This window comes from Equus quagga, chromosome 17 (assembly GCF_021613505.1).
Source record: "Equus quagga isolate Etosha38 chromosome 17, UCLA_HA_Equagga_1.0, whole genome shotgun sequence".
Lineage (NCBI taxonomy): Eukaryota > Metazoa > Chordata > Mammalia > Perissodactyla > Equidae > Equus > Equus quagga.
Window position 1 is genome coordinate 9,120,834 of NC_060283.1, and position 22,895 is coordinate 9,143,728.

Here is a 22,895-nt window from a genome sequence, read left to right on the forward strand (position 1 = left end):
GTCATGCTGCTCAGGAATGGAGGTGGAGAAGGGGGCAGGCCACCATGTGGATGTGTGAGCTGCACATCCATCCAGCCGTACTTGCATGGATGTGCACACAGGTACATGCAAGCTGGGCTGATGTGAACACGTGCGTGCATGTGTGATATGCTGAGGTGTGTATACACCAAGCCTGTGTGTCTGCGCAGGCTGCTATAGCATGTTGCCACAGACCGGGTCAGTTAAACAACAAACATTTCTTCCTCACAGTTCTGGCGGCTGGGAAGTCCAAGATCAAGGTGCTGGTAGACTCAATTCCTGGGGGGGCCCGCTTTCTGGCTTGCAAGTGGCTACCTTCTCACTGTGCCTTTACATGGTGGAGAGAGCAAAAGGAAGCAAGCTTTCTGGTGTCTCTTCTTATAAAGACACTAATCCCATCATGAAGGCCCACTCTTGTGACCTCATCTAACCCTAATTACCTTCCAAACACCCCATCTCCAATTACCATCACTTCGGAAGTATGAGCTTCAACGTGAATTTGGGCAGGGACACAACGCAGTCCATAGCAAGGCCCGTGCTTGGAAATACCACGTGTGTATCTACATGTCCCAGTGTGTGTGTGAGCAGATGACTGGACAAGCCCACAGTGGCTGCAGACAGAAGCCAAGCTCCTCCAATCTCAATCCCCCTCCCCTGCAAGCCCCAAGTTTCTGATCCATGCCGCAGCCCCACGCCAACCGGATGGCGTTGTCTCCTACTTAACTGAGAAGACTGCAGCCATAGCTGAACACTGCCAATGTCTGCTACCATGTTTCAAGTTCCCTCCAATCACAGCAGAAGATCCAGTCCTCCCACTGGGGCTCTGCATCCTACCTTTGCTGCCAGCAGCCAGCCCCTTTCCCCCTTGGTTCTCTGCCCATTCCCTCTTTCCTGGCTCCTTCCGAACACCAGTTAAATAAGCTCAGGTCTGTCCTGTCTTAACAAAAACCGGAACAAACAAACAAACCCTCCTTAGATGCCATATCTCCCTTCAGGGACCATATACTATCTCTTTCTCCCATTTGCAGCCAGACTTCATAAAGGAGCTGTCTTACTCTATACTTTATGACCTCTCACATCTCCCCACTGCACCCTAGCTCCCACCCCTTGCCCGAAACGTCTTTCACCAAGGACACTCATCACCCTCTGTGCTGAATCCAGAGGTCATTTTTCATCCCTCCTCTAACTCGGCCTCTCAGCAGATTTGGTTTTATTGGCCACGCCCTCCTCCCTTGATTTCTGGGATGCCGCATGCTTGCAGCTCCCCCAACACACTGGCTTCTTCTTCTCAGGCTCCTCTGGGGTTTCCTGTTAATGCTGCAGTGGCCACTTTGCCTGGCCTGCCCCCATGCCTTCCTCAAGGGTCTACATCTCCAGAACCTGCTGAGTGAAGTTACATGACCTACACCTCCGATCATGACTGATGGACCAGAGGGCCCTCCTGATCCAAATCTTGTCAATCACCTGTTCCCTTCTGGGCTGGGATTTGAGTCATGGAGTTTCTAGTTCATCTCTTGGTCCTTGTCCTGGGAAGGCAAGTTAGCATGAGGGTGGGCTGGCCCACATGCAAAGAGAACAAGAAAGCCAGTTGCAGAGAAAGAATAAAACAGGTGCACAGAGAAAAGGAGAACAAGAGACAACATGAGTCCAGATAAAAATTGCTGGAGAGAATATTTGCATTGATTCTTAATGGATTCTAGGTCCTAGCACCTCATCACCCCTGGATGTACTTTCTGACACTGGGTTCTATTAAATACCCTGAGTTCTCTGAATAAATTCCATTTTTGTTTAAGCTAAACTCAAGGGTTTCTGTGCCTCATAACCAAACAATTCCAAAAGCAGCTCCTCTTCCTCCGTCATCTCTTAAACATTAACTTTCCTCAGACATCCTTCCTAGGACCTCTCCCTCTAATATTCTTTACCAGCACTTCCAGTGGAAATATAATGCAAGACACCAATGTGATTTTAAAATTCCTAGTAATTATTTTTTAAAGTTAAAAAAGTGAAATTCATTTTAATAGTATTTATATATAATAATAATTTTTTAACCCAATAGATCCATATATTACCATTTAAACATGTAATCAATATAAAAGTTTTCAATGAGATATTTTATAGCCTTCAATTCATACTAAGTCTTCAAAATCTAGTGTGTATTTACCCTAACAGCATGCCTTAGTTTGGACTAGCTTAGTTCAAGTGCTCAGTAGTGGCCAGTGGCCACCATATTGGAAACCTCAGACACACTCCAAGGCTTCAATTATCAGCCACAGAGCTAATTACTCTCAGATCTGTAATTAGATATTTGAGAGCTTAATAAACATGAGCTAGACCATATTGCAGCCTTGCTTCGACTTTTCGGTGACTTTCCATTGGGATGAAGTCTGAACTCTTTTACGAGGCCCTTCATGATCAGGCCCCAACCTGCTTCAATGGCTTCAGTTTTTAACGCCCTCCACCTTGCACCCTAAAATCCAGTCTCGTTCCGTTTCTTTCCGTTCCTAGACTGCACCAACGTTCTCTGACCCCCGCCCTTCATACATGCCCAGCGCTTGACTTCTCCCTAGCCCATCCCTACTGCACTTGGCTTAGGTTCAGCTGACAATGGGGCCACCAATTTCCCTCCTTGGCTTCCAAACCTGGAAGGAAAAGAATTGGGCTCAGTGAGGAACCCTCACCCCACCATCATCTTTCAGTTGTCCAGAATTCAGGGTGGCTCCCAGGATGCCCTGGCCATGACCATTCCTGTGCTGTTTCAAGGTGTTCAAGGAAAGGAAGTGAAGACACCCAGGAAATCACTTCTTAATTACATGGTCAAGACTTAGGGTGAACTGGGATGCTAGTCAGGATGCACTGACCCTTCACGTGACCCATTCCTCTTGCTATTCCCAAATCCCCATTCTGGAGTGCACCCTCTCTCCATCTCTGCTTGTTCTTCTGCAACTCCAGCTCCCCCTGCTTTCCCTACTCTCTTCTTTCTGTCCCTGAGCTGGGCCTCCAACGGGATCAGTGAATTTCCATCCAATATGGAACACCTCTCTTGGGCAGAGTCCTCATGCTGAGCCACCTCATTGGTTACTGGACTCATGTCCAGCCTTTAAATGGCAGTCTTTGGATGAATTTCTAATTTCCGTACTGCCTATTGGCCAAGGTAGTCAGGCCACAAAGCATAAAGCTCACGATTTGGCTCCTGGCTCAGAATGTTGTTATGGGCCTGGCAAGCACTTGTGGCCAGACTTCTCTTCAGGTCAATCATTTCAAACTCACACTTAGGACATGTGATCTGAGGAAGGGTGGGGTTTTTTGATCTGTAAATTATTTATTTGAAAACTCTCACAAAATAATCAAAATCAAAAATCACATCTAGTCACACACCTTAAATCCCATTTATTTAACAGAATAAAATTATACAAAATCCGGATTTCTCAGAAAATCTGGGATATGTGATGTCTACTAGTATGGTAGAAAGAGAAATGGAATCAAGAGGGCTTCCTTCTAGATTTGCTTGCAGTGTGATCATGGATAAATCCCTTGCCTACTCTGGCCCTTGGTCTCCTTATCTACAGAATGAGAAGTTTTCACCTGTGTCATGGCATTCATCTCTGATGGCATGTGGTTCTGTGGCTCTTGGCCAATTGGAAGCTTCCAGATTTGACCTCTTCTCAGTGAACATGGCCAGAACTTAAGTCCACATTCCAGTCAGCACGGGGGAGTCTAATTCTAAGTATTTAATGACCCAGAATGTCCCTACAGGATAGTTCCTGGCTTTACAAATCATTTGACATGGGAGCTTTTCCATCCAGAAACTCTCCATGAGCTAGCTGGTAGAGAATCCCTTTACTAACCAGACGATCCCAGGAGCCAACCACAATTCAGTCCCTGGAGTCCAACAGGGTCTTTTGCTCGGAGCTGGTCAGGCAGTAGGGAGGGAGCTCTTCTCCCAGATGCAGTTGGGCACAGGCTCAGAGAGGGAGGGTGCTTGTAGGGCCCCACCGACTCCCCCGCTACCCTCAGAACTCCACCCACTCCCCCATGAGGGCACCAAGTCCTGGCGGGAGACTGACCCCAGAGCCCACAAGTTGTTTGTCCAGCTGTTCTCACATCCCCAGGCCACAAGGCTCTTATATACCTTGGCCCAGAGAATGTTGTCAGGCATCTGGACACCCACTGGGTCCCAGCTTAGAGCCAATACTGGGTGGGAGGAGGGAGGGTGGGCTGAGTCACATCCCTCTCTGGGCCTCCCCTATTCTCTTCTGTACATATGAGACCAGATGATCTCCAAGACCTCTTTAGCAGTCCACACCTCAGGAGCAGCAGTTAAGAACTGGGCTTTGAAGTTATACAGAATAGGTTTGAACCAGTCTAAGACCTCACGTATCCCAGGGCCTCAAAAGACAACAAAAACCCTCCCAACTTAATACACACAAGTGCAGTTCGTGTAAACTGCACAACAATAACAGGGCATTTGACTCCTTTCCACAGTCAAGAAATCAAACTGCTTCCCGTCAACAAGACTTGGAAATTTGTGCCCAGAAGAACTGAGAAATGCCCCTTCCCTTCACAGCCCTTTGCATCAGCTAATTATTCAGGGCCTGTGGTACCTCCTGTAAAACTGAGGAACCCTAATCATCCAGCGTATTCAGGCATATGCCAATATAGCTGATGAAGTGGCGTAGAGGGACAGTCAATAGGGTGCAGATTTCAGAGAGGGACAGCCAGAGACCTCAAATGGAAACACACCACAAAGGGCAAAGAAGAGTCTAGCATGGCAACCCAAACCCAACAGTCAAGTTGAAACCTGGTGGAGAAGAGTGTTGGACTGGACACAGAAAGATCAGGGTCCAGATTCGGCCACCCCAGTGGCAAAACTGGCTGGTAGGCTTGGGCAGGGAAAGAGTTATGACACTTTGGAGCCTACTGTCCTCAACCAGAACATGGAGAAGGAGGAGTTCTCTGCCTCACCTTGCAAACATGTTCCCCCTCAAACAAAAGTGTAGGGATTCTTAGAAATATTTTGGTAGGCGTCACCTGTATGACTTTAATAACCTTTGCCAAGTAGGTATGGGATTGATCACTCTACAAAATAAGCCTGAGACATCTTTTAGGGTAGGGTCTCTCAACCTTAGCACTTTTTGGGTCCAGATAATCCTTGGCTGTGGGCGGCTGTCCTGTGCATTGTAGGACACTCAGCAGCATTCCTGGCCTCTACCCACTAGAAGCCAGTAGCACCACCACCCCCAGTGACAACCAAAAATGTCTCCAGACATTACCAAATGTCCCCTGGGGGGCAAAATCGCCCCCAGTGGAGAGTCACTGTTCTTAGGGGAACACATGCCTAGGTATATTTTCTCTCTAAAATCAATATGCGTGTTTCACCTTTGTACCAGAAACAAATCATAAGAATAGCTCATAATCTCTGAGCCACAGGGCAGGGGCTGCTTTAAGATCTTTACCTGTGTTCTCTCATTTAACCCAACAACAACCCAATGACACAGATGGAACTATTATCCTCACCTTGAAAACAAAGATGGTGACATACAGAAGGGTTAGGCAACTCACCCTGGCTACACAGCCAGTAAGTGTAGAATGAGGATTTGGATCCAAGTAGATTCACTCCAGATCCGTGTTTTATATAGCATGCATTATGAAAATTAACAGCAAGAAGCTGCAGCCTGCTCCCTTGGCACCCCCAACCATGATCCAACACATTGGATCCCACAGAAACCCATCCAATCAGAGCTCGGCACTACCCAGATCATCAGTGACCAGAACTCAAGAGCCAAGCTGTTGGAGGAAATCAAGTGACCGCCTTAGAGTTGTGCCTAAAAGTGAAATAAGTTCATGCTCATTTCAAAAAAATGAAAACTATGGACAGAAGACAAGAAGACAAAGTGAAAAATTTGAATCAGGAAAAGCAAGAAGGTGAGAGTTGAGACACTAGAAGAATCGATCTACATCATGTGTGATGTTGGTCTTAGGTTCCACTCCTTCAAAAGTAGCCTCTGATCTCTATTGTTTCTTCCAGTTGAACAAGCCATGGTCCTATAAGACATGAGCTGTCACCAGAAGACCAAAGACCGGGGTTGCTAATTTTAGCAAATAGGAATACAGGATGCCCAGTTAAATTGGAATTTCAGATCAATGAATAATTATTCAGTATAAGTATACACTATCTAATATTAGGGACATAGTTCCACGAGAAAAAATTATTTGGGGGGCCAGCCCAGTGGCACAATGGTTAAGTTCTTGCACTCCACTTCAGCAGCCCGGGGTACATCCCGGGGTTTGGATCCTGGGTGCAGACCTACACACCGCTTATCAAGCCATAGTGTGGAGGCATCACACATACAAAATAGAGGAAGATTGGCACAGATGTTAGCTCAGTGACAATCTTCCTCAAGCGAAAAGAGGAAGTTTGGCATCAGATGTTAGCTCAGGGCCAATCTTCCTCACCAAAAAAAAAAAAAGGAAAAGAAAATTACTTGTTGATCTGAAATTCAAATTAGCTGGGTGTCCTGTATTTTCTCTGGCAACTCTTCCCGAAAACAGACTGTTTGGATCCCATCCACTAAAAAGGACAGAAGCCCCTAAGAGGCTACCACACTCCCCAGAGCCCAGTCTTCTCACTAAAAGGAAGACAGAAAGGTCCCAGCCTGCCCCCTTCTGCCCCAGAAACTCAAATGGGCCTTCCCAGCACATGCCCTCCCACCACCCCCACTGCAGTCCACCCTCTCCCGCCCTTTATACCCACTTGGAGAAATTCCACTGACACAAGGATACTTGGAGGGTTAATCCCTCTGATACCAAGTCACACTTTAACTCATTCCCTCCAGGCTAAGGATTAAATATTGCCCATGTAGGGACCAGGGCTACAGCAGACCCTGAAAGCTGAGCCCCCTGCCCCCAAGTGAGGAGAGGCAGCAAGGGAAAGGGAGGGACAGAACAAGGAGAGAGAGAAGGAAGGAGGGGCAGCCCAAGCAGGCTGCTGTCCCCCCACAGAGCCGGCTCAGATTCAGCTCTCGGAGCAACTCAGCTGCGGAAGCAACGGCAGCCCTTCTCCTCCAGTGAAGAACAGCGCAGACAGACACAAAGACGGAGGTCCCGGGACTGGGAGTCCTTAGCCCCCAGCTGCTCGGCTGGGCCTGGCCCCATGGCCTTCAATGACCTCCTGAAGCAGGTGGGGGGCGTCGGCCGCTTCCAGAAGATCCAGGTCCTTCTGGTGATCTTCCCATTTCTCCTGATGGCCTCCCACAACACCCTGCAGAACTTCACTGCCGCCATCCCCACCCACCACTGCCGCCCACCTGCCAACACCAACCTCAGCAAGGACGGGGAGCTGGAGGCCTGGCTGCCCCGGAACAGGCAGGGGCGGCCTGAGTCCTGCCTCCGCTTCACCTTCCCACAACAGGGACCACCTTTTCCCAATGGCACCGAGACCAACAGCACAGGGGTCACAGAGCCCTGCACCGATGGCTGGATCTATGACAACAGCACCTTCCCTTCCACCATTGTGACTGAGGTGAGGATACCTGGGGCCCCTCCATGCTCGCTCCAGACTGTGTCTTACCCTGTGAGACAGACAGGCAGACACACACACACACACACACACACACACATGCACAGACTGTCTCAAATTCTCCAGAGGCCAAGATGGGAAGATGGAGAAAAGAGTTCAAGATGGGGGCCTTTGTAGGAAAGGTGGATGTGAGAGTTGCAGAGTCAAGAAAAGTCTCTCAGCCCCTGGGACCAGGGACACAAACAGCAAACAGAAGTGTCAAGAGAAGAGGGTGCCACTGACCTCAGAGGGCAGTTTGATGGAGGGTAAGGGGCTGCCCTGCAGCCCAGGCTCGTCTCTGCCTGACCCCTGCCCCGCTTCTCCCCACAGTGGGACCTCGTGTGCTCTCACAGGGCCTTACGCCAGCTGGCTCAGTCCTTGTACATGGTAGGGGTGCTTCTCGGAGCCATGGTGTTCGGGTCCCTGTCAGACAGGTCAGTCCTGGGTAGGGCCAAGGGGCCGGGCTGGGACTGGGGACTCCTCGCTGCGCTCAGGGGGACCCAGGTGGGAGGTTGGCATTCCCAGCTGGGGCTGATTTGAGGACCTACAGCGCCAGCCTCATGATACTTCACAGGTCCTCAGAAGGCCCCCACCCCAGGGCCTCACCCGGGGCAAAAACTCCTCTCCCTGCCCAGCCTAACTTCTGTTGGTCCTCAGGACCCCTGCTGCACGTCTTCCCTCCCCCACAGGCTCGGCCGCCAGAAGGTACTGATCTTGAACTACCTGCAGACAGCCGTGTCAGGAACCTGTGCAGCCTTCGCGCCCAACTTCTCTGTCTATTGTGTCTTCCGGCTCCTCTCGGGCATGTCACTGTCTGGCATTGTCCTCAACAGCATAACACTGAGTGAGTGATGCTGAGAGAGCAGGGCGGGTCCCTACCCACTCCCCCCTGACCACTCGGTCCAGCAGCCCCTTCCTAGCCTCTCTCCTAGCCCACTCCTCCTGAGCTCTGCCTGCCCTCGGCCTGTCCTTGGGTCTGCCTCTCCAGCCAACATAACAGCCTTTTTCTCAGGTTTACTCCATCCTGATCTTTCATTTAGATACAAGGTTGCAAACTCAATTGTTAGGGCCAGGCAGGTGCCGTAAATGACTGAAGTAGATTGAGTACAAGAGACATTAGGGAGCAGTGAGGACTGTATCCAAAGGAGAGTCACATCCATCCAGAGGGGCCACAGCACTCAGCTGCTCCAATCAGAAGGTTTCAGGACTATCAGATCTTCTCCCTCCCTTTTATTAATACAAAATATCCCAATTTTTAATGTTAGCAATTAATTCTAATATTTTTAACAAAGGGCAAGCCAGCATCATATAGACAAGACACATTTATGGACTGAGCATGGCCTGTCCATGATCCATCAGTATTCATCCCCTGATAGACGACTCCCCTTCCCCCTGTTTCTCAGTTGAGGAAGCTGAGACAGAGGAGAAGGGAAGGGATTTACCCAAGGTCATCCCTCAAGCCCAGAAGGGAATCTAAAGATTTGAGATTCTCTGGCCTAAAGAAATTAATCAAGACTGGGCTGGAGCGGGGGCAGGACAACAAGAGAATCCAGCCCCAAAGGCCCGTCTAAGTTTCCAAGCAGCTGCCCAAGCAGCCAAATCAGGAGCACACAAGGAACAGAGCTGGGTTTTAGGTTGCAGTAAAGAGGTAGCCCCACTCCCACTTCAACTCTCCAGGATGGAGGAAGCTCACTGCCTCCTCCAAGCTGCCCTGGCCACTGAGGCTGGAATCCGACCCAGGCTAAGGAAGACCAGAGGAGTGGCTGCTGCTAAGGATGGACTAGTGGTCAGAGATGCACTGAAGGGAAAGAGGCCCCCAGCCAGGACAGTAGGTTGGGAGGGAACAAAAAAACCGTAGGGGAGTGGAGGGGAAAATTCCTGGGGATTCTGAACCCCCCTCCCCATCCCTATCCCCCGCTTCCCTCCCATGGCATCCAACCTCATTTGATGTATCTTCCACTGATCCTTGGGACAGACCAAGGTTTGGATGGAGAGAGGGGTCTTTGCCTGCCCCAGGGGTCTCCACCTGGTAGCCTGGGAAGTTGCACCATTCTGTTCTAACCCTCTTTCCAGATGTGGAGTGGATGCCCATCCACACACGAGCCTTTGTGGGCACCCTGATGGGCTACACCTACAGCATGGGCCAGTTTCTCCTAGCCGGTATAGCCTATGCCGTGCCCCACTGGCGCCACCTGCAGCTGCTCGTCTCTCTGCCTTTTTTCGCATTCTTCATCTACTCCTGGTGCGTGGGGCTCAGAGTGGGTGGGGGTGCCACAGGACCCCAGAGGGCTGAAGGAATAAGACATCCGCCAGATCTTGCTGCACACTCCACTCCATAGAATCAGAAAAGGTCAAAGGCAGAAGATCAAATCCAGGCCAATGATTCAATGTGAAAGATGGGGAAATAGAGGCTGTGGGAGGAGGGATTTGGCCAAGGGTATCCATTCTCTGGCTTCCCTCACCTTCCCCCAGTTCTCCAGCCTGCCTGTACTGCTCCTTTAACCCAGCACCCAAAAGTTGAACTCCTAGGTTGGGGAATGAAAGGTCACCAAGCTGAGCACTGCTTTGTGGTCCTAGAGAAAAGGATTTGGTAAAGCCCTTGGGTTCTCAGCCTTAAATAAAGTCCCACTGCAGGCCCCTAGAAAGCCTACCCCCTGTCCCTAGCCCAGCCGACTGGAACTGAAGCCATACCGATACCCACCCCCCCCCCCTCTCCCAGGTTCTTCATCGAGTCGGCCCGCTGGCACGCCTCCTCCGGGAGGCTAGACCTCACCCTGAGGGCCCTGCAGAGAGTGGCCTGGATCAATGGGAAGCAGGAAGAGGGGGCCAAGCTAAGCATGGAGGTGAGACCCCAGAGACCTCCCATGATACCCCACCAGGGCTCTATCCCCAAACCCTAAACCCAGGGCCCAGGACCCAGAGCTCTTCCCTGAGTAAGGGGTTAGGCTGGGAGGAGCTCCTGGAGGAGTCCAGGCCCTGAGTCCTGCTCATCCTGGCAGGTGCTCCGGGCCAGTCTACAGAAGGAGCTGACCATGGGCAAAAGCCAGGCCTCAGCCATGGAGCTACTACGCTGCCCTGCCCTTCGCCGCCTCTTCCTTTGCCTCTCCATGCTGTGGTAGGACAGACAGACTGACGGATAGACAGACTAAGAGACAAACGGCTGGTTGGGGAGACAGTGGATGCAATTGGTGGAAGAAGCCTCATGAGAGGGAGGAAAAGTCAGCAGACCTGCTCTGAGGGGAAGTAATCCTCCACAAGGGAGAGTCTTGGAGAACCAGATGACCTCCAGCCTCAGTTCAGTTCCAGTCCCCATACTGGACATCAGTCTCTCCATCTCCTCCTTTTATCAACTCTGTTCCAATATGGAAACACTTCATCAGGATTGGTGGCCCCTACAGTCAATAGTATTACATCATGAAGGCAGAGACCAGCCTAGCTTGCAAAACATTTGGACACTTTACTGGCCTTGTGGTGCCTGCCAGAAACCCAGGCCCAGGCAGTAAGATGCCTAAAGTTCATCTCTAAAAGTACACTTTGGCCAAGGCTGCTATCAACCAAAAATCATCCTTTCCCATTGTAACATTCCCATTACCCTTCTTATGCACTACCCTCCCAATCCTACCACCATAGCAATCCCATGACAGTTAAGAGAAGCGTGGTCAGAAGGAACAATCCTATCAATTAATCCTTTGCTTCCAATTTGGGATTTACTCCAGGCTCTGGGTTCCATCCAATGACCTGATCTTCATTTTGTGTGCTCTTGAAATCTTAAGAAGCACAATACCCATTCCAGGACCGTGGACAGGTCCTGGAGGCTCTGGCCTCTCCCAACACCTTGGCCCTTAAGACAAGGCCTGGAGCGGCACCTTCCCTCCCTCAGCCCAGTAACAATGCATAAGATAAAGACTACAACTGTATAAATCCTACATAACAACTAAGTCAAAATTCCCTAATACATTGAGGACACTAGTTATCAGAAGATTGAGAAATTTGGGGTATTGGAGGACTACCCCAATATTTAAACTGTGTACTGAGTATCCAAGGAAATATTAGCCAAGGCAGATTCCAGCTTCTTAAGCAGGGTACTCAATGCAGCTCACCTCTATTTTGAATGAGCACCCCCCTCCCCCTTTAAGACTTCCTAACAAACTCCATACCCCTCATCCCTCCCCACTAGGTTTGCCACTAGCTTTGCCTACTACGGGCTGGTCATGGACCTGCAGGGCTTTGGGGTCAGCATCTACCTAATCCAGGTGATCTTTGGTGCTGTGGACCTGCCTGCCAAGCTTGTGGGCTTCCTTGTCATCAACTACCTGGGCCGCCGGCCTGCCCAGATGGCCTCACTGCTTCTGGCGGGCATCTGCATCCTGGTCAATGGGGTGGTACCCCAGGGTGAGCACCACGAGCACCTTGGTCCCTCATCCTTGGCCCCATCCCCAGACATGACCCAATTTCTCAGAAGGGAGAGGGGCCAATTCCTCCCAACCCCCGCTCTCAAGCTCCTGCTGATCCCCTGCCTCTCTCTCTAGACCAGTACATTGTCCGAACCTCCTTCGCTGTGCTGGGGAAGGGCTGCCTGGCTTCCTCCTTCAACTGCATCTTCCTGTATACTGGGGAGCTGTACCCCACAATGATCCGGTGAGTGAGAACCTAATGGGGGGGGGGGTCTTGGGGCAAGACATTCCCCTGCAAGTGGGTCAGACCCCAAAACATGGTCCAGTGTGCCCCAGCCCAAGGCCCCCTCCCAGCACCCATCTGTGCAAGGTACATCTGTGCAGCCACTTAATACACGCTTTGTGGCCTGGCTAACACAGGTGTGGCTCCCACTAAGCCCTTACCTGACCCTAGAAGAAGACCTCAAAAGGAGCCACCAATCGGGGCAGGGAGGTAGGGAGCCCAGAAGACACATCTCAGAGGCAATGAATTGACATCCCCCCTTGATCTTCAAAGCACACGTTAGGATCCGCCACCAAATCTAAATTCCAGCTATAAACCAAGTGGTACATCTGAAACCAAAGCACACAAATATGAAAGCACTTTTCTATCATGGGAGCGACACTTAATAATGGTGGTACTTGATAATATGCCATCTGTATAGAGAAACACAGCTTTTTCGAGTGATAAGATTGGGAGGAGGGAGTGTCTTTGCATTAAGAAACAAGAAACACAAGTCTATTTTAAGAATGGGACACAAAAGTCACAGGAGATGTCAAAGAAATGTCAGGCTTCCCTAAGCTCCTTGGAATGAGAACTTTGAGGGGTCATGGTTACTGTCCGGTGCCCCTCATGGGATTTCAGGGAGCAGAACAATAGTATAAAGCACTTCCTATGTGCCAGGCACTGTCTTAAACTTTTTACAACTATCAACTCATTTAATCCTCATAATAAGCCTCTGAGGTAGGTACTACGATTATTCCCATTTTACAAATGAGGAAACTGAGCCACAGAGCGTTTAAGTCCCTGCCCAAGGTCACACAGCTCATAGGTAAGGAAGCATGGATTTGAACTCAAACAGTTTGTCTCCTGAGTCAATGTTTTTAACCTCGGCTCTCATAGAGAATGTTCTTAACATGTCACTCCAGGTCCCTTCCCGTGGGGATTCTAATCTAATACATGTGTCGGGGGCCGGGGCAACTATAACTCAAAAAACCCCTCAGGTGATCTGAGGATGAACAGCCTAACTCAACTGTCTGATTTGACTGCTGGAAACAGGCCCAGAGAGGAAAAGAGACTTACCCAGGGTCACATGGCAAGTTAAGGGCAGGGGCAAAAGGCAATCTCCGGATTTTCTGGCCAGAGCCCTTCCCAACCTGTTTTGTTTTGTTTTGTTTTGTTTTGTTAATCTCTAAAACAAATGCTAAATTGGCTTGGTAATCAAATAGGGAACAGAGGAGACACGGGGCAGGGCGGGAGGGGGGCGTGGAGGGGGCCTGAACATCTGGGTATATGTGCCAGAACACTAACCGACACCACCCCCCTGCCCGGGCCCTGCAGGCAGACTGGCTTGGGAATGGGCAGCACCATGGCCCGAGTGGGCAGCATCGTGAGCCCACTGGTGAGCATGACCTCCGAGCTCTACTCGTCCCTGCCTCTCTTTATCTACGGCGCTGTCCCTGTGGCTGCCAGCACTGCCACTGCCCTCCTGCCAGAGACCCTGGGCCAGCCACTGCCAGACACTGTGCAGGACATAGAAAGCAGGTGAGCCCCCACCCAAAAGAGCAGAGACTCACCCCAGGTCACATATCCAGGCTGGGGTGGCGTTGAGACTCAAACCCAGGCCTCGTCTTCCAGGTCAGGGCTCTTTGTCCCTATTTCCCCCAGTTGGGTGAGAGTCTCCTAGAGTCCTTCCTGGGCCTCCCAACTCCAGGGGTCAGTAGATGTTCGGGGCCAGAGAGATAGTAGCTGGGCATAGCTGAGTAGAGAGCCCCCGGGAGCCCCCAGGTCCCAGCCCTGGCCTGGAGGCTGCATATCCAGGACACCACTCTCTTGTCCCCCAGGAGGAAAGGGAATCGGAACCGACTGCAGCAAGAGCAGCAGAAGCAGATGGTCCCACTCCAGGCCTCAGCAGGGGAGAAGAACAGACTCTGAGCACTGAGAAAGGGCCTCACAGAGCCCTAAAGGAAGTGAGGGTCCTACAGGTCTCGGGCCATCCACACCAGAAGGGGGAATGGCAGCCCAAGTGTCAGGGCTGTGGTTTAGGGAAGTACCTTCCCAGAGGCACCCCCCCCCCCGCCCCCCGCTCTGAATAGACTCCACTAAGAACACATCATTAAAAAGTTTGTCTGTGTGCAGCACCTCCCTTTGTCTCTCTTGTCTCAAATGTAACAGCCACTCGGCATCAGCGAGCTTCCAGCTCAAAAGTGTATACAGTCTCTTCCCCGCCCTCAAGCCCCAGGACTTTACAAACCATCCCAGACAATTGGAGAAGAATCTCTTACCTCAGCCCCCTCCTCTGTCCCTCCTTCCCTCCCTCTTCCCTCACTCCTTCCCTAACCTATTTAAATATTTCTGTGAGTTTTAAATACTTTACGCCCCTCCCCTTCCCTGTCAGACTGGAAATTGACAAAGGGACTAAAATGAAAGCAGCCAATCAGAGGCCTTGTTTCAGGCTCCTCCCCCTCTGGGAGGGCTGATGGGAACCTCTGGCAGAAAGGCGTGAAAAAAAGGACACCAGCAACTGTGACATCAGGTTGCTGGCCCCTGCTCCAGCAGTGTCCAGACTCAAAGCCGGTTTGCTGTTTGGCCCCGTGGCTGAGTGGTTAAGTTCTCATGCTCCACTTCAGTGGCCCGGGGTTTGCTGGTTCAGCTCCTGGGCGTGGACCTACATACCACTCATCAAGCAGTGCTGTGGCAGCATCCCACTTAGAAGAACTAGAATGGCTTACAACTAGGATAAACAACTATTTACTGGGGCTTTGGAGAGGAATGAAAAAAATGATTGGCAACGTGTTAGCTCAGGGCCAATCTTTTAAAAAACAAACAAAAAACGAGTTTGCCACTTCCAGCTCTGTGGCTGGAGGTTCAGCTTGCCAGCTACCCTAATCCTTTCCACCAAACTTCCTTTCTTTGCTGCTCTGCCTCCTGAGGGCCCTGGGCTGGTGTCGGGGAGAGAAAAGAGAAAGCTGAGGTAGAACCCTGCGAGAGGGCGCCAGCGCTGAGTGCTATTTTGGTGCCAGGCATGGTCTTAAGCACTTTGTGTATATTAACTCATTTAATCCTCCCAGTAACTTTCTAGAGATAGGCACTATTATTCTCCCCCATTTTACAGATAAGGAAATCAAGGCACAGAGTGCTTAAGCCACTTGCCCAAGTCCCCACAGCTGGTAAATTGCAGAGTCAGGATTAGAACACAGACAACGCTGCTCAAGAATGTGTGTGCCTGACCCCTTCACTGCCCAGAGTTGTGAAGCACCTAGACTTTAGCTTGTCCTCCCTTTGGGGCTGAAAAGAGGGACGGAAGGAATCCTGATAGGAATCATGTGAAAGGAGGGATGGAAGGCAGTTTAGGAGTCACAGTTATGGTAAGACGGGGATATCAAATCACTTGTGTCAGCAAAGAAGCTCACTTCGGGGAAGCCTGTGGGGCATGGAAAAGACAGCCCTATTAGCACCTACAGGTGGCAAGAGTGAGCAGCCAGCTGTGCCCTCCCATGAATGTGCCCGCTCAGTCATGCTTCTCTCCTGGTACACTGCCTCTTCTTGTTTCCCCTGCAGCAACCCAGCCCCCTGGCCCTTCATCCCTCAAGAAAAGTCCACACCTCTCAAACTGTACGCGTTGCCTTGCAGATGGGACTCTAGGGTTCGAGCTAAGTCAGGGCAGCCTGGAGAGGGGAGGTGGCCCGAAGCTCCTCTGAAAAAGCCACAAAGTCTTGGGACAGCTTACAGCCGCTCAGACAGCAGAACTCTCAGGACAAATTGGGTAGAGCAGAAATCACCTTAGCCCACCCCACCTCCTGAAACACCTGGAGCCTTGGTGTTGACACTGCCCATATTCCCCATAATAGGACCCAGTAGATGCCCAAGGTGCACCAGCCCCACATCTGCTGCTATTTCTCAGGCAGCACCACCCTCATGGCTGACGATGGTCACCTAGGATGGCTTCCTCACCAGCCTTGAGCAAGGAGGCAGGACTGGGCCTGGGAGGCGGGACACCTTGATCCAGCCCTGCTTCTGCAGATCTGGGGGTCTTGGGACCGGCGACTTGCCCTATCTCTGCCTCAGAACCTTACCAGCAACTCTGATATGTTCTGACTCCTGTGGATCTCTCATCTCTATGCTTGGATCACCTGGTATCTGCAACTGCCTCAACCAGAGCCAGCCCCCGGCCGTCCCCAGCTGCCTAGCACCACCCCCTCAACCTGGTACAAGTCCTGGTGCTGACTCAAACAGCTCACACCATCTACACAGAATCCATTTCCCCAGCTCCTAGACTGGGGCTTCCTACATTCATCCCATGCCCTCAACGAAATGGAACCCTACCTTCCTCCCACTTTTAAGTCACCAGTAGGTGACTTCTGACCTGTCTCCCCAAGGAGTCATCCCAGAACGCCAGCTCACATCTCATCATCTTACCTTGGTCCTGAGCCTGAGTTCTGAAACAGTCATGCCTCACTCCAGTGGCTTCAGATGCTGTCTCCCGTATTGACCACAAGGTCTTATCCTCAGCCAGGGCTGGTAGGGCTTTGTGGCCACCCTCCGTTTCTCTACCTGCAGCTCTGAGCACTTCCTGGCCAGGATGGCACACTCAGGAGTTTCCTCAACTGCATGGCCCTGGTAGCATGCTCATAAGAAGCCGCCTTCCCAGGGCTCCACCCTTGCATCCCAGGTCCCTCCTCTACGGCCCAGCCTTCGCTTCACACCAAGCTCCTCTGTTAGGCTCTCTCCCCCTTCCCAGAAGTTTATATGGCCCCTTAGAGAACAAATGCCCAGCCAGTGAAGCTTTCATATCATGTGGTAGGTGGAATAATGGACCCCCAAAGATGCCCACATTCTAATCCCTGGACCCTGGAAATATGTTACTTTACATGGTAAAAGGGACTCTTTTGAGATGGGGAGATTATCTTGGCTTATCTGGGTGGGCCTGATGTGATCACAACAGTCCCTATAAGAAAGAGACAGGAAATCAGAGTGGATAGCAGGAGATGTAACAACAGAAGCAAGAGGCTGGAGTGATGCCAGAAGGGACCACAAGCCAAGAAAAGCAAACAGCCTCTAGAAGCCGAAAAAGGCCAGGAGATAGATTCTCCTCTGAAGCCTCTGTTAGGAACATAGCCCTGCCAACACATTGATTTTAGACTTCTGACCTCTAGAACCTAAGAAATTAATTTATACTGTTTTAAGCCACTAAATTTGTGGCAATTTATTATAACAGTGGTCAGAAACTAATGCACATCCCTTATTCTCAGACTCCTCCAGGGGGGGGTCAAACTGGTCCATAGGGATTTTATTTTCCCATGAACTATTTTTTGGTGTGCATAGGGTTGTACTGTCTAGATCACCAAAGGCCTCAGCACTCCCTATTGTCTTACATCTGGTCAGATTCACCCATTTATATAACCCTTTGATCCTTGTAGCCATTCAGTTTGAGACTTCTGGACTCCTCTCTGTTAAACCCCCACCTCATCTTCATATGTTTTAAAAATTGTGGGAAGAAGGATTTTTGTCATAAGTATAGGGAGCAAAAGAAAAGGACTGAGTGGACCCTATTGCCCCATTCTTCCTCCTCTTTCAAGAAAATGATCTAATGATGTTCTCTGAGATGTAACTATCTCCATGTGGTTCTTGTTGTAGGCATAAAACAGTAGCTGACTCCATTGTAAAAAGCTGGAGTAATAAGCTGGAGGAACTTTAGGCTCAGTTTCCCTGATCAGCTCTGGCGAGGTCTGCTCCTGCTTATACTAAACTCTGCCCCCAAGAGAAGCCCAGACCCCAGTAGCAAGTCCCATGTGAGCCACACCCGTAAAAGAAACCAAGCAGCCTTGTTAGGGCCCCAGTTGGTCAGGGTTTAAATTTAGGTAGTAGACAACATTGAGTCTGGATGAGATGTCTGGAACTGTGGCAGCCATTTTGTGACCCAACAGGGAAACCAGAGCAAGGACTAAGGCAACAACTGAGAGTAACATAGTGGAAAGATGGAACTAACCTGAGGTTTGATGATGTCATTGAGCCACTGATTTAACCAATCCTGAAGCCACCTACCTCTACTCTAATTGTTAAGTTTGGGAATTTAAATTTAAATCCTGCTTCTTTTTTAAACCTGTGTGAATTGGTTTTTCTGTGATTTGCAACCAAAGACATCTTAACTAATATATTTTTACAGTTTTACTGAAATATAATAGGCAATTCGATGCTCATTTTACACTGTACAATTTGATGGGTTTTGACAGATGCATATACCCATGAAACCACCACCACAATCAAGACAATGAACATATCCATCACTACCCAAAGTTTCCTCATGTTCCTTCTTTGCATAGACATAGGCTTCCATTTCCCTTGAGCAAATATCAAGAAGTGGAATGACTGGGTAGTATGGAAGGTATATATTTCACTCTTTAAGAATAGCCATTTTTCAAAGTGGTTGTAACATTTCACATTCCCACCAGCAATGGATGAGAGTTCCAGTTGCTCCACATCTTTGTCAACACTTGGTATAATCGATACTTTAAATCTTTGCCATTGTAGTGCGTGTGTAGTGGCACATTATTGTAGTTTTAATTTGCATTTCCCTAATGACTAATGTTGCTGAGCAACTTTTCATGTGCCTATTTCCATCTTGGTCTCTTCTTCGGCAAAGTGTCTGTTCAGGAATTTTACACACTTTTTATTTAATCGTTGGATTTCTTATGGTTAAGTGGAAAGCTTTTTTTAATGTATTCTAGAAACAAGTCCTTTGCTAGATGTGTGTTTTACAAATATTTTCTCCAAGTTTATAGCTTGCCTTTTCATTTTTATACCAGTGACTTTTGAATAGCAAAATTTTTTTAATTTTGATGAAAACCAATTTACTGATTCTTTTCATGCTTTTTTGATGTGATTTTAAAAATCTTTGCCAAACCCAAGGACACTAAAATTTTATGTTTTCTTATAGAAATTTTGTAGTTTTAGCTCTTACATTTAGGTCTATGATCCATTTGGAGTTATCTTTGTGAATAACATGAGGTAAGAGGGTTGTGGTTCATTGTTTTTTGCATATGCATATTCAATTGTTCCAGCACCATTTGTTGAAAGATTTTCTTTTCATCGTTGAATTATCTAGACTTCTTGGTCAAAGATCAAATGGCTAGTGTGTGGCTCTCTTTTGGACTCTCTGTTCGGTTGATCTATTTACTGGTTTTTACATAAATGCTACACTGTCTTGATTACTGTAACTTTATAATTAGTCTTGAATTCAGATAGTGTAGATACTTCCATTTTATTTAACTTTTTAAAAGTTGTTTTGGCTAGTCTAGATCCTTTACATTTCCATATAAATTTTAAAACCAATTTGTAAATTTCTACCAAAAAAGCTACTGCCATTTTGATTTGTATTCCATTGAATCTGTAGGTCATCTTGGGAATAACTGACATCTTAACAATACTGAGTGTTCTAAACGATGATATGGTTCTCCATTTATTTATGTCTTCTTTAATTTCTCTCGGCAATGTTTTCTAATTTGCAGTATACAGAGCTTACACATATTTTATCAAATTTACACTAAGCATTTCATATTTTTCTGCAATTATAGATTTTTTATTTCAACTGCCAATTGTTTGTCACTATTATATACACTTAATTTTTGTATGCTGACCTTGCATCCTGAAAACTTGCTAAAATTACTTATTAGTTCTAGTAGCTTTTTTGTAGATTTCTGAGGATTTTCTGTACAATCTTGTTGTCTGAAAATAAAGGCAGACTTTATTCTTCTTTCCTTTCTGGAACACTTTCATTTCTCTTACTTACATTATTACACTCCAATACAATGTTGAATAAGTGAGAGTGAATATCCTTGGTTTTTTCCTGAACTTAGGAGTAAAGCATTTAGTCTTTCACAATTAAGTACGAGGTTAACTATAGCTTTCCCATAGATGTCCTTTACCGATTTAAAGAATTACACATTTATTCCTAGTTTGCTGAGAAGTTTTATCACAGATGTTGTGGATGTTGAATTTTGTCAAATGCTCTTTCTGCATCTATTGAGATGAACATATAGTTTTTCCTTTTTAATCTATTAATATGGTGAATTACATTAATTGATTTTTTAATGTTAAATCAACCTTACATTCCTGGGATAAACCCCACTTTGTCAAAACGCATTATCTTTTTTATATATATAAATTTGACAAAATCATATTAAGAATTTTGCAGTTATGTTCATAAGGCATATTGAGCTCTAGTTTTCTTTTATTGTAATGTTTTTGTCTGGTTTTAATACCAGAGTATTATAGACTGAATGTTTGTGTTCCTCCAAATTCATACATTGAAATCTAATCCTCAAAACAATGGTATTTAGAGGTGGGGCCTTTGGAAGATAATTAATTTGTGAGAGTGGAGCCCTCTGAATGCAATTAGTGCCCTTATAAGAAGAGGCCAGAGAGCTAGCTGTCTCTTTCTGCCATGTGAGGATGGAATGAGAAGTTAGCTGTCTACAACCCAGAAGAGAGCCTCACCAGAACCCGCCATCCTGGCACCACAATCTCAGACTTGTAGCCTCTGGAACCACAAGAAATAAATTTCTGTTGTTAATAAGCCATCCATAAATAAATACCATAAGCAAGTTTATAGTATTTTGTTTATAGCAGCTCGAGCTAAGACACAAGGTAATGCTGCCTCGTAGAATGAGTTTTGAACTATTTTCTACTTTTCAACTTTTGGTAGGTGTTTGTGTAGAATTTGGTATTATTTATTCCTTTAAAATGTTTCACAGAATTAACCAGTGAAGTCATATGTGCCTGGAATGTTCTTTGCACATAATTTTTAAGTACAAATTTAATTTCATTAAACATTTCTTGTAGTGTAGGTCTGCCACTGCTGAATTCTTTCAACTTTTATGTGGCTGAAAAAGTCATGATTCTGAGCCAGCCCTGATGGCCTAGAGGTTAAAGTTTGATGCACTCCACTTTAGTGACCCGGGTTCGGTTCCCAGGTGCAGAACCACACCACCCATCTGTCAGTAGCCATGCTGTGGCAGTGGCTCACATAGGAGAGCTAGAAGGACCTACCACTAGAATATACAACTATGTACTGGGCCTCTGGGGAGGAAAAAAAAAAGAGAGGAAGATTGGCAATAGATGTTAGTTCAGGGTGAATCTTGTCCAGCAAAAGAAAGAAAGTTGTGATTCCGTCTTTGGTTTTGAAGGATATTTTCCCTGGGTATTGAATCTTAGGTTGACAAGGTTTTTTTCTTTAAGTTCGTTAAAGATATTTCTCCATTATCTTCTGGCTTGCATGGTTTCCTACAAGATATCCAAACTCCCAAAACCATCTCCTTAACTCTGGGACACTTCCAGCCTTCTAGGTTCCTCTCCACCTGCACTGTTCTACAGCCTCGAAATTTTCTCCAGTCAGTAAGCCAATTCACGAGACTTCTTTTGTTTGTTTCCCTTCTCTCAGGGAATATCTGTCCTGTGCTGTTATTGTCCAATGTCTAAAAACAGTTGTTGTACATAATTTGACAGGCTTTTTATTAGTTTAAGGCAGGAGAGTAAATCCGGTCTCTGTTACTCCTTCTTGGCTGGAAGCAGAAGTCCCAGCAACTGTTACATTATTATAGTCCTCATGACTTCTTGCCAAATACATTTCCATAAACAGGAACAACTGAAGAAATAAAAAACAATGTATACAGATCATGAAGACAGGATGGCAACAGAATTAAAGAAGAAGACATTACCCAGGAATCCTGAACTTGGAGCTAGATGAAACAAACTGTCAAAACACCCATTTTTTCTGTGCTGAGGTATGGAACCTCCTTAGAGACACAAAGCAGTTATATACCTTACTATGTGGTCAAAGGCAATCTAAACACATGCTCTCTGAAGGCAGGAAGACCCCAAAAGAGAGGGAGAAGAAAGGAGCCTATACATGCCCTGATCCTTCTTCCAAACTCACCAATCAGATAACCCATTCCTTCTTCCACAAGGAAACAAGAAGCCAGAATAATGGAGGTTTCTCACACATCCCCTACCTAGGACTTTAGGGAGGGATAAAGTCCACTTCCAGTTACGTAAAGAGATTTGTTGTTTTAAAAGTATTAAAAATGGAAAAGAAAATGTTTCAGGCATGAGGAAATATCCAGGTCCAAAATAACTCTCCACCTGTAACAACTAGAAAACTGAAGGAAATGTGAGAAACAATTTTCAGATATTGGACAACAGGCAGCACACATTGGGGAGTAGTTTCTTTGAGAAGAGAAACAAATGATGCAAGACCTACTGATCTTCACCCAGACTTTCTTTCTGGGGGCAATTTCTGGACTGCAGTGTAGAGAAGTGGAATCCAAAGAGAGCCTGACAGTCTCACTGAGTTGAGGAGGACAAAATTCAAGTTTAGAGTGGCCACGGCAGCTGGAATTTGCAGGGCAAACTTCTGGAGAGGAAAGAGTTGCGCAAACATAGAATTCTATAAATCTGCAATGTATATAAAGAACTCTGCAATTCAATAAGAAGAAGCTAAGCACTCCAATTCAAAAATGCCCCCCCCCCAGAAAATTGAACATCTTCACCACAGAAGACATACGGAATAGCCAATAAGTAAATGAAAAGGTACTCACCATCATTAGTCATCCAGAAAATGCAAATTAGACGATGAGATATCAATATACATCCATACAAATGGCTAAAACTC

At 47.6% G+C, this 22,895-nt stretch overlaps 1 protein-coding gene across 1 annotated transcript; it reads left to right on the plus strand.

The window, feature by feature from the left end:
- Positions 1-6,899: 6,899 nt before the first annotated feature.
- SLC22A6 (solute carrier family 22 member 6) lies at positions 6,900-14,367 on the plus strand. Its single transcript, XM_046644162.1, has 10 exons — positions 6,900-7,537; positions 7,904-8,007; positions 8,263-8,417; positions 9,647-9,815; positions 10,293-10,416; positions 10,573-10,688; positions 11,751-11,965; positions 12,103-12,211; positions 13,568-13,771; positions 14,071-14,367. The coding sequence occupies exons 1-10, from the start codon at positions 7,169-7,171 to the stop codon at positions 14,159-14,161; spliced, it is 1,656 nt and encodes a 551-aa protein (XP_046500118.1). The 5' UTR covers positions 6,900-7,168; the 3' UTR covers positions 14,162-14,367.
- The last annotated feature ends 8,528 nt before the right edge of the window (positions 14,368-22,895 follow it).